The 14,927-nt window shown below is 46.6% G+C and overlaps 1 protein-coding gene and 1 non-coding gene across 2 annotated transcripts in view; one reads left to right on the forward strand and one right to left on the reverse strand.

The window, feature by feature from the left end:
* The window catches only part of RCL1 (RNA terminal phosphate cyclase like 1), a 51,297-nt gene extending 45,754 nt beyond the window's left edge, over window positions 1–5,543 (reverse strand). Inside the window, exon 1 of the mRNA XM_039883634.1 lies at window positions 5,235–5,543. Coding sequence (XP_039739568.1) covers window positions 5,235–5,370 — 136 coding nt within the window. The 5' untranslated portion in view covers window positions 5,371–5,543. The remainder of the gene's footprint in view (window positions 1–5,234) is intronic.
* LOC120598580 (5S ribosomal RNA) lies at window positions 1,379–1,497 on the forward strand. The gene has a single exon (XR_005651622.1). It is a non-coding gene; the product is annotated as a 5S ribosomal RNA (ribosomal RNA).
* Window positions 5,544–14,927: the final 9,384 nt, after the last annotated feature.

The following is a 14,927-nucleotide window of genomic DNA, read 5'->3' on the forward strand; positions in this document are numbered from 1 at the left end:
CCAGGTATCTATTAACAACTCTGAGTCCAAGACCATACTGAAATAAAATATAGGTACACCTTTGTGGAATAACAACAAATATATTTGATGTGTGTCCTCGTTCCTGGCACAGAGCTCCTAAATTCCTTGCAAGTTCCAGAGTGATGGGAGTGTCTTTTAAGTTATCCCTAAGGAGCCTCTTTTAAACACACTTGAGTTTATGCTGATGAGGTGGCATAAGGTGGGGCCCCTAAATAGCTTCAGAATGGGGCATAGGGCCAGTTACTAGAAAGAACATCCACTGACTTGGGATTGGGGGGGGTGTCGAACCTAGAGATTAAGCCCTATAAAAACTCTTGAACAAGGAGAGAACTTTCGGGTTGGTGCAGGAATCCACATTCTGGGAAGGTGGCACACCCTGCTTCCACGAGGAAAGAATCTCCTGCTTCAAGACCTTTTGGGACCTGGCCCTATATATACCTCTTCATCTGTCAGTTCATCAGTATTCCTTATTATATCCTTTATAATAAACTGGTAAACGTAAGTAAATGTTCCCCAGAGCTTCGTGAGCCATTCTAGCAAATTATCAGACCCAAGGAAGGGATTGTGGAAACCTCCAATTTCTAAATGGCTAGTTAGAAGTACAAGTGACCCAGACTTGCAATCGAGACTTGTGATGGGTATTTGAAGTGGGGGGTCAGTCTTGTGAGACTGAGCTTTTAACCTGTGGGATCTGATGCTATTGCCACACAGATAGTATAAGAGTTGAGCTAAATTTGTAAGACACCCAGTTGGTATCTGCTGAGAATTAGAGTTGCTTGATGTGAGGGGGACCACTTATCTGGTGACAGAAGTATTGAGAGTAGAGGAGAAAAAGTTTTCCCTTACAATCATCCTTTTAGAAGATCCAATTTATGAACAGCCAGGTTAATCATGAAAACAATGCATCAGTTTAATCGAAAGATGTTCTACCTTTCAAAGAACCTCTATGCAACATGTTTCCTCAGCACATTTTAACGGATTCTTTTGATTAAAACTCCACTTTCCACTCCTTTTTCAGAATCTCATCTGTTTAAGCCAAATGAAGCACTTCCACAGGACCAAAACACTTCTCTCTCTAATTTCACAGAGAAAGATAGTGAGGCTTAGGCATGTGACCTGCTTAGGAACTGGGGTAGGAGCAGTCCCCTGTCCTAACTACTACACCAATGCTCTTGCCCAAGTCCATCATTTCTATATTCTCACTTTAAACAACTACCATTTCTGGTGGAATTTTTTCGATTTGGACCTCATCTTACCCAGAAAATGTTAACTCAACTGAACTCTGCAAGGCATAGCCCTTATGAAATCCAGAGGCAGAGGCATTTTGGACAGCTGCTTTATAATATGAAGAACACCCGTCTACGGCCATGCCACCCTGAACAAGCCCGGTTCCATCTGATCTCGGAAGCTAAGCAGGGTCGGGCCTGGTTAGTACTTGGATGGGAGACCACCTAGGAAGACCAGGTGCTGTAGGCGTAAAAAATAAAAAATAAGGGATTGTAAGCTGACAAGGTCCTTGCCATCTGTAAAGTCAACCAAGGGTTGCTTTGCCTAAAATAAATAAATAAATATAATATGAAGAACACCCGAATCCATCAGACAGAAGAGAGAACAGGCCCTCCAGACTGGACCTGGCTGTGCTCTCTTTACAGCTCTGTCACTCAGTGGATATTCAACTTCACCATCTATCTTACCTAACTATGTCTTGGCTTTTTTTACCTTCAGTTAAACAGCAACCGAAAATTATTTCCCACTCACTGATAGGAGTCTAATGAGACAACATAATTTTTCATGTTCCTCAAGAGTGAAGCACAATTACACATGTGGCTATATAATTAATAAAAACCATTCCAGGATCATCTTTCTTTTGGGTTCAAATTCTTCTCATTATTTATAATCCCTCTGCACTAGATGGAGACAGTTTTATTTAAGAGGTTAACTGATCTGCCTGAAATCACAGAGTTTGAGCTGTGCCTAATCCCCTTCTGAATGAATCCTTATGTAGTTTTCTTGGGACTATATACTACTATTCTCAACCTCAGGGAAATGGAAAAAAGAAAAGGCTTAATAATTAAGACCAGGAGGCCAGAATTTTTCAACATCAGCACTATCGATATTTTGGACAGAATAGTTCTTTGTGTGGGGAGCTGTCCGGTGCATTTCAAGATGTTCAGGGGCACCTCTGGGGTCTACCTACTAGATGCCAGGAGCAGCCTTCCAGTTGTGACAACAACTGGCAGGCACCATTCATTGTACCTTGGTACTGGCCCCACTTTACAGATCAAAAAACTGAGGCTCAGAAATGTGAAAGAATTTGCCCAAGGTCCAAGAGCTAATAGCAAAAGCAGAACCAGGACTCAAAACCAAGATCTAAATCTAAGGCCAAGCTCTTAACCATCAAGCTACTACAACCATAACAAATTAAGGATTTTACCTCAACGTAATAATAGAAAAACCTCTTTAACCCAAAAGCTGTTTCTTTCACCATCAGTGATTCTTACAGCTACCATCTCAATCCTATCTGTCCAGATCAGAAGCAGATGCAGAAAGCCTTCCTTTATAACCACCAGGGAAGTCTCTGTTCTAATTCCAATGAGTCCCTTTACAACATTCAGCTCTCCCTACTTCAAGGTACTTGAGCTACTTGGTCAAGCTCTACCTTAGAAAGCTGGAGTGGGGCCACCAGCTTCTGATATTTATACCCCCACAAAGCCTTGCACATACTGGGAATCAATAAACCTTTTCTGAATGACTGCTCCTGAGGCAGAAGTCCTCTATACCACCCCCACCCTTCAAAGCCCATACCAGCAGACACTTTTGAGAGATGTAATTCTTGCACCTAAAGGAAGATTTTATTGGAAATGCTCTGAGTTTTTTCCAACTCTCGGAATCTGAGTTCAGGAAGAGTCAGAAAGGGAAAGATGACTGGTAACACAGCCTTTTGGTTATCTCTTCAATCAAGTTCACAAAGACTCGCTTGACTATGACTATATAATTGTTTATGTCAGAAGCTACATGTATTTATGTATACATACTTACGTGTATACATACACATATACATATCCATGTATATGTATGAATGCATGGGCAGTCATCCCTTGGCGTCTAGGGGGGATTCGTTCCAGGACCATGCAGATAAAATCCATGGAAAGTTCACATGCCTTATATAGTGTAGAATCTGCATATAGGATCCAGCAGGGTATGCCTACACATCACTTCATTCTCATGGATTCAGCATAGTGCTTGATGAGTGGCAAATTTAAGTTTTGCTCTGAAACTTTATGGGATTTTTTTTTCCCCTTGAACATATTCGATCCACAGTTGGTTGAAGCCGCAGATGGAAAAACGTGGATACAGAGGTCTGACTGTATATACTTATATTTCAGTTCTCTAAGAAATTAAGCAAATAGCCACATGATTTCTTATGCCTTGAAGCCAGCACAAGGATATCTAAATTAGGGGCCTCTTTTTCTCCCTAGTATATTAATAAGTTAAGGCAAATAATGCTATATATAGTGCACCTCAAAAAATATTAGCATATCTGCCAACTAGTACTACCTCCTCCAGTTATCAGAGTCCAGTATCCTCTCAGAAAAATGTCAAGAGGCCACACTCTGTTCATGCGTATGGCAGTGAGGAGATGCTAACAAATAGTGGAGAGGGGAGACAGGAAAGCATCCTTTGGAATATTAAACAGTTTAGAGGCCATCTGTCAAGAGACAAACACTACATTTTATCCTATGGGCATCACATTCCCATTAGAAATCCCAAGTCTCCAGCTAAAGTACTTCTATTCCTCTAAAAAATAAAATAATAATTTAAAAAAAGGTATGAAGTAGAAGCCTGTCTTCTTACCATAGCCAGCTAGAGAAGAATTCTCTAGGGTAATGTGCAGGTGTAATGGAGAACTGGCTGGACTACCATAGAGTAGGACTATCATGCAATTGCTTTGCCAAAGGGCAAGACTCAAAATAAGAGCAAGAGAGAATCAGGTGAAGAGCCTCTGAAATAAACCAAGCTAGTGGTCTCTCTTTAACTTCTTCAGTGTTCTTGAACAATACAGCAAGGGCAATGATCATGTACCAACACAAACCTTTCCTACTGTCACCAGGTTCCTCTCTATGGAATGGAGATCTGGTTCTTTCCTTCCTAACCTTTTATCTCCATCAATGACATGGCATTTTCCTTTTACATGCAACCAACCCCCATTCAAGAGAGGGAGAAATGTAACTGTCCAGAAAATGCATTCAGGCAGATGATAAAATGGGCTGGCCACCTATCACAAGAGCCAGGGCAAAATTAAACACATCGACCCCAAAATCTTCCAAGACCAATCACACATCATCTTCTTCAATCTGCAGACAGGTTTTTTTCTTTTTTTCTTTAACTGAGTCTCCCAATTTAGGATAACCAGATAGAAACTTTTAAATGCATGTGTCTTATTCCAGAGGACCAGTTGAAAATCAGAGCCATCTAATCGATATATTTACATGGGGCCTACCTTTAATCTATCTTTGTAGGGTAAAAAGGGAGCTTGGAAGCCTGTATGTAGTTCGGCGCTTGTCACCAACACTTTACTCACGTCAAGGCAATTAGACCCATGACTGTTAAAAATTTATCTCAAAGCTCTTGTCCAGTGCACATCAATTACAGTCACGGTTGAAAACACAGAATTTTAAAATTCTTTATTCCACACCCAAGGGGTGGTGTGAGGGCAGCCGAGAAATCATGGAGACAGGGATAGCAGGTGTCCAAGGGGGCAGCTGCTTCTAAGATCTGTTTTGGGACAGGGCACGGAACTAACCAAGGGTACTCTTCTCTCCAAATCTCCCCCCATCTTTACATCTGCCCATTCACAACATTTCAGTCGAACAAACTGTTTCTTTTTTGAGAGGTTTACGGCGAGCGCGAAAGGGATTAAAGAAGACAAGCGAGGGGCGAAGCCTGGGATTTGCTGCAACACGTAATACAGGAAAACGTGTAGCTGTTTACTATCAGCGCCCGGGAGACGCCGAGCGCAGCGCTCAGCCGAGCTCACCCCTCCCGGCCCGACCCCGCCTCCCCCACCACCTCAGGCTCACTCCGGCGCGGGGGCGACGCCGCATCAGCCCTCCCCAACACGCCCGCGAGACCCGGAGGCTCCCCGCACGCCGGCCCCCAGGGCATCTGCACGGTCTCCCCGCGACACCCGCGTGCTGTCCGTCCCGAATCACCTCGGAGGCCTGGGTTGTCGTCTCTGGCCCGAATCTTTCGGATTTTGACGGGGCGCCCGCTCAAAGTCGACAGGACCAGACGCTGGCGCAAGAAGTTGCAGCCCACGTAGCTGAGCGAGTGAGCCTGAGTCGCCATGTGCGCGCCCTACGCAAGGCGCGGGCGGCTGGGGTGAAGGGACTTCTGATCCGCGCGGGGGTCGCGACTCAGGCAGCTGCGGCGACAGCGGCAGTGGCGACCCGGGTTCCTTCCCGCAGCTTCGCAGCCCCGGCGCGTCCACGTGGTTTGGAACAGGAAGACGGAGAAACGAGACACCGGGTCAGAGGGGAGCGGGGCGGAGCCGGTGACCGCCTCCCCCCGCTCCCCCTTCCTGCCACTCCGCGCGGCTGAGGGCGTCCGAGTACCAGCCCACGCCGCTATTGGCCGTCGCAGGATCAGGGCGGTGCCCATGCCGCGCCACCATTGGCCCACTGAGGCTGGGCGGTGCCAGGGCTGCGTTGCCATTGGCCCGCGCTGGAGTTGGGTGGTGCCGGGGCCCCGGCAACAGCTCGCCGCGGGAGGATCCCGGAGGGGCCTGCGAGCTGTAAGCTGGGAGCTCGAGTTCAGGGTCAGGTTCTGCGGGGTCTCTCCCAGAGTAGAAGCAAGGGGAGGCGACCTAAGGGGACGGGCCTCGTACTTAGCCTCACTACTGACGTCAGCCACTGGGATATGAATGGTATTACCCTATGCCCCTTTTTTCTTAATAGAGGAGAAAATATGATTGGCGCGCTTACCCTGTTGCAGATACCCTTCTTGAGTGTTATGGCGCGAACGATTCTAAGACCTACGGAGCCAATTGAGATTAATTATGAGCCTTTATTAGCCGGCCAGCGACTGACTCTCTACCACGCAGGGTTAGAGGAGATCAGCCCCGAACTTCTAGAGGAGGCAGCTTATAAAGTTCTACTACATCCTTTAATAAGCAGATTACAAGAAGCAGAAGTTAGCCATTAATATTTTGTACAAAGATAAATGTATCTGGGGAAATTCTCAGATCAAGGCCTAATAGATAGTTTTATCATCTTCACCTTGGAATGTTGCGCTTCTCCTGGGGCTGGCGCCTGGAGATATCGCCTCCCCGAAACTGGAGAATTTCTACTTTTACATTCCCCACTGGTTTTTGTAGGGAAATCAAATCATTGATTCTCCGACTTGGAGTGGTTGGTAGTTTGTTCTGAGAACCATGAGTTTTACTGCCCGTACCCGCTTTTTGACATAGGCAGTTAACCAATTATAATTAAACCCGCGAGAGTCTTATCTTGAGAGGGTCTCCTGTTGGGCGGACATGCCATCTCTCAGTCTCTGGTGGTGATTGAGCAGCCTTGATGCGGGTGTGATGAATCTAATGGTGTCTCCCAGCAACTTTGTGGTGGGAGTGGTGAGGATGACAGGAAAGGGTCCGTCCCAGCAGGGCTCAAAGGTGGCTGGCTGTATCTTCTTTACCCAAATCCAGTCACCAGGAGAGTGGCTATGAGGTTTAAGTGACTGTCTAGGGCTTTCCCGGGTGGCGGAGACTAAGTGTTGAATCTCTTTTCTTGCCAAGTGTAATGCCTGTAAGAACTTAAGTAGTGAGAATTTGTGAATTTTAGTCGCCTTTTCTACCCCTATCTTGGGTAGGAGAGGTGGCAGTCTCCCAAACGTGATTTCATATGGGGTGAGGCCTCGGAGGTAAGGGGTACATCTCACCCTAAAAAGGGCAAAGGGGAGGAGGCTCACCCAGTTCTTGCCAGTTTCAAGTTTAAACTTGGTTAAAGTTTCTTTTAATGTCCTGTTTATTCTTTCTCCCTGGCCTGAACTCTGAGTGTAGTTTGCAATTAATACCAATTAATACCTAACATTTTGGCTAAGGTTTGACTTGTTTTGGCGATGAATGCCGGGCCATTGTCGGACCCCAGTGTTAACGGCAAGCCAAATTGGGGTACTATTTCTGATACTAATTTCTTAGTTACTACCTGAGCAGTTTCTCTCTTAGTTGCGAAAACTTCAGTCCACCCTGAGTAGGTGTCGATGAACCGAGTAGATACTTAAATCTAAAAGTTCCAGGACTTATTTCTATAAAGTCTAATTCCTAATGTTCTCTTGGAGCTTGGCCCCTGAGTCTCGATCTAATTTGTACTTCAACAGGAGGCCCAGGGTTAACTTGGGCGCAAATATATCTTGTTGTTACCTCTTTGGCAGTTTTGTGTACCCCTGGGATATAATAGTCTCTTTTCAAAAGTTCAATTAACTTTGTCCCTCCTAGGTGAGTGCTCTGATGGACTAGTGAGACTAGTTCCTGACCCAGGGCACCAGGTACTAGGTGCGTCCATCTGGGAGGTGGATCCACCCAGTGGGTCCTTTTACTTCCTTTAGCTTACTGCATAATTCAAGTTCCCCCGGGGTATAGACAGGTGAGTCTGAAAGCATTCTGGGGGGCAGAACTGGAAGAATGTCAATAGGCCCCACTGGTTTTCAGGCAGCTTCCTTTGCAATTCGGTCGGCAAAGGCATTGCCCCAGGCTACCTCAGACTCAGTTCTCTGGTGACCTGGACAGTGTATGATAGCTACTTTCTTAGGCAGCCAGATGGCTTCCAGGAGAGCTAGGATCTCTTCTCTGTCCCTGATTTCCTTCCCCCCTGAGGTGAGTAATCTTTTTTCTTTACAGAGTGCCCCATGAATATATACAGTAGCAAAGGCATATCTGCTGTCTGTATAGATGTTAACTGTCTTCTCCTTACCCCATCAGAGAGCTTGGGTCACAGTGATGAGTTCGGCTCGCTGAGCTGATGTTCCGTGGCTCAGGGCCTGAGCCCAGATGACAGTCCCTCCGGTAACTACTGCCGCCCCAGCATACCTGACTCCCTCTGCGACGAAGCTGTTTCCATCGGTGTACAGTGTGGCATCGGTTGTGGCCACGGGAAGTCAGTTAGGTCTGGCCTGAGGCAGGTGATGTTATCCAAAAGCTTGAGACAATCATGTGATGGCTGTTGAGGGTCATCATCAGGCAAAAGGGTGGCTGGGTTAAGAACAGAAGTTTTCAAGAATTGTACTTGTGGGGGGTTAAGGAGAAGAATCTGGTATCGAGTGATCCGTGCATTTGAAATCCAACGATCAGGGGGGCTGCGGAGCATGGTTTCCACCGCATGGGGGGCTATAATCTGGATAGTCTGCCCTAAAGTCAACTTCAGTGCTTCTTTGGTTAGAATGGCTGTGGCCGCAATGGCCCACAAGCAATTAGGCCACCCTGCTGCAACACAGTCCAATCTGTTGGAGAGGTATGCAACGGGTCTCTTCCATGGTCCTAGAGTCTGGGTGAGGACCCCCTTCGCTATGCCTCTAGTTTCACTCACAAAGAGTTGGAACGGCTTGTCTAAAATAGGCAGAGCCAAAGCAGGGGCTGTAGTCAAAGCTGTTTTTAGGGCTTCAAAAGCCTCTTTTTCTTCTTTTCCCCAGCTCAAGTCCTCAGACTTTCCCCCAGTTCTGGTATACAGGGGCTTGGCTAACTCTGCAAACCCCGGAATCCAGAGCCTACAGTAGCCTACGGCTCTGAGAAACTCTCGGACCTGCCGCTTAGTGGTGGGTTGGGGTATTTTTAAAATGGCCTCAATTCTGCTTGATGACAGAGTCCGGTGGCCTTCTTGTAGCTTATACCCTAAATACGTTGCCTGGGAGGTGCAGAGTTGAGCTTTCTTAGTGGACACCCGGTATCCCTTAGCCTCTAATTCTTGTAATAAATCTTCAGTGGCCCGCTTACATTCTACATCTGTTGTAGTGGCTAAGAGTAAATCATCTACTTATTGTAGAAGAACAGTCTCTGGATGTCTCTGATGAAAGTCAACGAGGTCCCCGGCTCGGGGCCTCGTCAAACAATGTGGGGGAGTTCTTAAATCCCTATGGTAGTCTAGTCCAAGTCAATTGTCCCGAATACAGTCTATCAGGGTCCTCCCATTCAAATGCAAATATTGGTTGACTCACCTTTGCTAGGGGGAGAGTGAAGAAAGTGTCCTTTAAATCAAGGACGGTGTTCACCTGGTGGCTAGGCAGTAGTTGGCTCAGGAGGGTGTACGGGTTCGGAACAGTGGGATGTATGGTCTCAACCCGCTTATTTACTTCTCTGAGGTCCTGTACTGGCCTGTAGTCTTGGGTACCTGGTTTCTGAACTGGAAGCAGTGGGGTATTCCACAGCGAATGACAGGGGACTAAGATCCCTTCATTCAGGAGCCTCCGAATATGCACTGCTATACTAGACTTAGCCTTCTGACTGATGGGGTACTGCTTTACGCTGATGGGCTGGGCAGAACTCAGTAGGGTCACAACAATAGGAGACTGATGGGGTGCCAATCAGGGTCGGTTAGTCTCAGCCCACACCCGAGGGACCCTGCACTGTAGTTCTTTTAACAGTGATGCATTAGGGGATCGAAAACAGGCTCCTCCAATAAAAGGTATTCAGAGAGGGGGCAAGTGAGTATTATTGCAGATGGATTGGCCTCCAGAGTTAGTTCAATGTGTCCTTCTTTAAAAGAGATGGTGGCCCGTAATTTTTGTAGTAAGTCTCTCCCCAGCAAGGGATACGGGTATTCAGGCATAACCAGGAACAAATGAGTGATGGTCCCTTTTCCTAGGTCAGTAATTCTGGCCTGGGTCCAAGGGTAAGATTTCCCTTGTCCTGTGGCTCCTTGTATTAAAGTCTTTTTTTTTTAGATAGGGGGCCTTGGGTATTCTGTAAAACTGAGTAAGTAGCCCCCGTATCCATTAAAAAGTTTACAGGTTGGCCCCCGACTTGCAATGTTACCCTGGGCTCCCGGGGGCTCATAATGTAGGAGCCCTGACCTCCTTATTCTGCATCCTCCATCATAATGAGTGGAGCCTTTTTTCTTGGGCTCTGGCCCTTTTCGGGGCACACGTTCTTTCAATGTCCTTTCTTCTTACAGTATGCACATTGGTCCTTCTCTAAGTTACTCTGACCCCAGTCCGCCTTTCCCTCGGGGTGTCAGCTTGGCCCTTGGCCCTGTCCTGGCCGGGTGGGCCCCGTGACTTATCCTGTCCAACAAACATAACCTTCTGGACATCATCCCTGTTGTTGAACACCTTCTGGGCAATCTCAAGCAGTTTAGATAAGTTCTCTCCCTCAAACCCTTCTAGTTTTTGTAATTTCTTTCTGATATCTGGGGCCAACTGACTAACAAAGGTTAGATTAATGGCTCGCCAATTATTTGGGTCCTCCGGGTCAATGGGAGTATACAGTCTATAAGATTTTAGTAACTTCTCTAAAAATGCTGCAGGTGACTCATCTTTAGTCTGAATAACCTCACTTACATTGGATAAATTGACTGGTCAGCAAGCCGCTGCCCGGAGGCCTTGGAGTAACAACTGGCAATACCTCAGGAGAGCCTCCTTACCTTGATCTGTGTTGGGATTCCAGTCAGGTCGGGTACTGGGAAATACAAGTTGTACCCGTGCGGGGTCAGTGGTGGGCTGCCCAGTGGGGTCCGAGACCCCTCTTGCAGCTTCCCTTAGAATGCGTTCCTTCTCCTCTGTAGTGAACGAAACCTGTAAAAGCTGCTGGCAATCATCTCACGTGGGTTGGTGGGTGAAAAAGATGGATTCTAAAAGGGAGGTCAAGCCTTGGGGTTTTTCTGAGAAGGACGGAGTTTGCAATTTCCAATTATACAGATCACTAGTTGAAAAGGGGACATACACCATGAAAGAGGTCTGGGTGTCTCCCCCAGATGGGGCTATCTGTCGGAGAGGCACCAGGACAGCTGCAGCTTGCGACGAATCGAGGATGGGGTCATGATCCTGTGGAGGGTAGTAGACAGCCCCCATCCGAGTGTGTGGTGGGCTCCAAAGAGGGGTTGCCTCCCAAGAATCAGGATGCCTAAAGGGGTTACCAGGAGAGCAATAGGGAGGGGGATTAAGGATCTCCAGATCCTCCGGAGGTGCCTGTAGAACAGGTTCAAGGGATTTCTGAGGTGCCGGAATGCTCCTTGGCTCTGCCAGAAGAACTGTATGAGAGGCAGGCGCCGGCAGAGAGTCAGCCACCGGAGAGTCTGACTTACTTTGACAATCTTTCAGATACTTAATAGCATCAGACACACTGTCTATCCAAACATTTATGTATGGGGCCTGATCAGGGTAACCAGGATTCCCATAAACAACACTTCTGACTCTGAAGGCAGTCTGCAAATCCAAGGAACCCTCAGATGGCCATCCAACTCTGAAGGCCGGCCAGTCTACTTGGCATAGCCTCTGGAGATCGAACGGAGTGACTGACGACCCATAACTTCGGACCTGTTGCCTGAAATCCTTAAAACTGTCCACAAGGCACTGCAAGGGAGTGGGCTTAGAAGAAGCCTGTCCCATGGCGGTGGGGATGGACGTGAATGAGAATAAAAGTCCTGTGAAAGATAAGAATGTTAGACAAGGTCCACTCAGTGACTAGGTGGCCACTTGGGCGGTGCTGTAGCAGCGAGAAACCCTGCAAAAAGAAGAATTAATAAACTAAAATGAATAACAAGAAAAATCACAAGAGACATTCAGAGACCAGAACGATCAGACAATGAGACAAACTTGACGGAAACCAAAGTAAGTAAACTTATGAGGACCAAGGCAATAAGAGGGTAACAGTACATTCAACTGGTCCAGACAAACATACACAATACAGACAGACAAAACAGACTACAGGTAACACAAAATGCTAGCGTATCAGAAACCGAAACTGAAACAGGTACTGGGTTAGGGTGTGACGTCTCAGACCTGACCGTACTAGTGAAGTTGTGCTGCGTCCAGCCTTCCACTAGTTCTTAGGGCCCACAGACAGAAACAGGTCTAACAGGACTCTTAGACTAACTCACCGGTGAGACTGGATCAGAAGGCTCGCGTCCAATTTTCAGAAATGTTTGTCCACCGGTCTCTCTGATTTAGGGCCTCCGGACATCTGGGGCTGAGGAACATCTCTCAGTGGCCGCCCCCTGGACGCGGTCGTGCCCCACCCAGAGCGACTGGGGTTGTGGGTCTCAGAGAAAACTCCTCTTCTCTCTCTGGGGAGGATCTCGCTGGGGCCTCCAAATGTTATGGCGCGAACGATTCTAAGACTTACAGAACCAACTGAGATTAATTATGAGCCTTTATTAGCCGGCCAGCGACTGACTCTCTACCACACAGGGTTAGAGGAGATCAGCCCCAAGCTTCTAGAGGAGGCAGCTTATAAAGCCTCCTACTACATCCTTTAGTAAGCAGATTACAAGAAGCAGAAGTTAGCTGTTACTATTTTGTACAAAGATAAATGTATCCGGGGAATTCTCAGATCAAACAGGGCCTAATAGACAGTTTTATCATCTTCACCTTGGAATGTTGCGCTTCTCCTGGGGCTGGCGCCTGGAGATATCACCTCCCTGAAACTGGAGAATTTCTACTTTTACGTTGAGCGCACTGCTAGCTCTGTCCGCTGGCTCCCCGCTACCCCCGTGATCTTACGAAGTACTGCCATTCTCCCCCTACACTGGAGAAAGGCTTGAGGAACACTACAAAGATGGCAGTGGCAGCATACACTGGGACTCCAGTCTTCGGACACTAGGCCATTGCTTATTTTATTTTGAGGCACCACGCTTTGTCCCTTTCACATCATTCCCTTCCTTTATATTCACGCCAAGTCAGGTCCTCCCATCTCACGTACCTCAAAATGAGTAGCTGTAATAACTTCACACACAAATACACACACACACACACACACACAGACTTTTCCCTCTTTCTTGTCTTCTAATCCTGCACACCAACATCTTACCAAAGATTGGATGTTACACCTCTGCTCAAAAACCTTCAAAAACGTGCGGTTAACTATCAAATGACCACAAATTTAGGAGTTCAATATCACAATAACCTGGCTTTGCAGCCATTCTTGGACAACGTCACCAGATCGTGAGTTCCAGAACACATGGGACGGGAGTAATTCTGGAAGGGGTGGTAACTTGAGTAAGACTAATGAAGGTTGCTAGCCTTATGTGGATAAGTCTCAGTTATAGGGAACCGCTGGGAAGATCTGACCTCCTATACAGTGACATGTAATTAGAGGTGTAGGTAGACTTTAACAGAATTAGCCTGAAGTCCATGTGTAATCCATGTCTATTATTGCCAGTTTTTCAGACTGAGTTTTGGAAATTAACAGTGGTGATGTGAGTGTGTTGAAAGCTCAAGGATCTGTAAGGTCCTCCCTCAAATTCTGCTCTGGGGGATGCCAAAGCAAGGAAAGGAGCCATCACACCAGGAGTGTTAATTACTCAACCTTAAAAAACAACTAATATCCTCTGTGCAGCAAAACCTGTTGGTGCCCTGTTCATATCCCTTCAGCTCTACTACTTTCAGTGCACACCTCTTCAATTTTCCACTAACAGCACCTACATCTCTTTGTCTGATGGTTTTTCCCATTTGCCTGCAACGTAGCAGACCAAAGGTACTGGAGAATTAATGCCCCCAGAGTCTTCAAACAATGATGGATGGGAGTTGATGTATAAATATTCCAGCTTTCTCAACCCATGGGTGAGATAGTTCTGAGATTCTATTGTGTTTCCCTAGGGTTTCCCAAAAGTTTTAGCTCCAGTTGCCCTCAGGGGTAACCTGCTTGATTAGGTATTTTTTATTGGCTTTCTTCCCTTCTCTGTATCCTCAGCTCCTTTCTAATAATTCCTGGGATTAACTCCTAAATAAACTGCAATTATTGCGCCAGGGTCTTCTGGGCAACCAACCCCAAAATAAGTTCTGATTTTTTAACTTTGAGAACTGAGATTCTCAGTCAATAAATAACCTGCTTGACATGACATAGCTAATATATAGCAGAACCAAAATAGAAGGTCCATCTCTCTCTCCCTCTCCCTCCGTCCTTCTCCTCTCTCTCTCTCTCTCTCTCTCTCTCTCTCTCTCTCTCTCTCTCTCTCTCTCTCTCTCTCTCTCTCTCTCGTCATATATATTTGGAACCCTGAACCTCCAATAAGAAATCTGCCTACCATGCACCTGCCATGTCAGAGACATTGGAGAGAGAGAGAGAGAAAGAGAGAGAAAGAGAGAGCGCCAGTTGTTCCAGCTAACAGCTACCATCAACTACCAAACATAGGAGTGAATGAGCCTTCAGATGATTCCAGTTCCTAGCCAGCCCAACCAATTTTTGGAGCCACCCTAGCTGATGCCATATGGAGCACAGATTAGCTATCTTCGCTGAGTCCTGCCCGAATTGCATATTTCTGGGTTAAACAAATGACTATTACTGTTTTAAGCTATGGGGTTGGGGGTGGTTGTTATACTCAGTAATAGATAATGGAAACTACATATCCCTGAACTCCTTACCCTACATAATTTTGAGTTAACAAGCCACAAGAAACATCTTGCATGAAATTTGGAAGGCAAAAGTGATGTCACAGCCATATTTCATATTTTTTATGTAGGAAAGTCACTGTAAGGGTATCAGGCTCCTTGAAGCTCACATACTTATTGGATGCTGATCTTATGGCATAGAGTAGCAGCCAGGCCCATAGCTCCTCCACCTAGCACCTGATCCTACTTCAACAATTCCAACTACCGGGCCAGCTATGCATCTACCCCACATGGCAATACCGTTTATGCTGGTCACTCACATCATTGAAGTTGGAGGCTTGGAGATGGTGAGAGACATGCAGATTCCAGTTCAA

The sequence above is a fragment of the Pteropus medius genome, unplaced genomic scaffold (assembly GCF_902729225.1).
Source record: "Pteropus medius unplaced genomic scaffold, Ma_sr-lr_union100, whole genome shotgun sequence".
NCBI lineage: Eukaryota > Metazoa > Chordata > Mammalia > Chiroptera > Pteropodidae > Pteropus > Pteropus medius.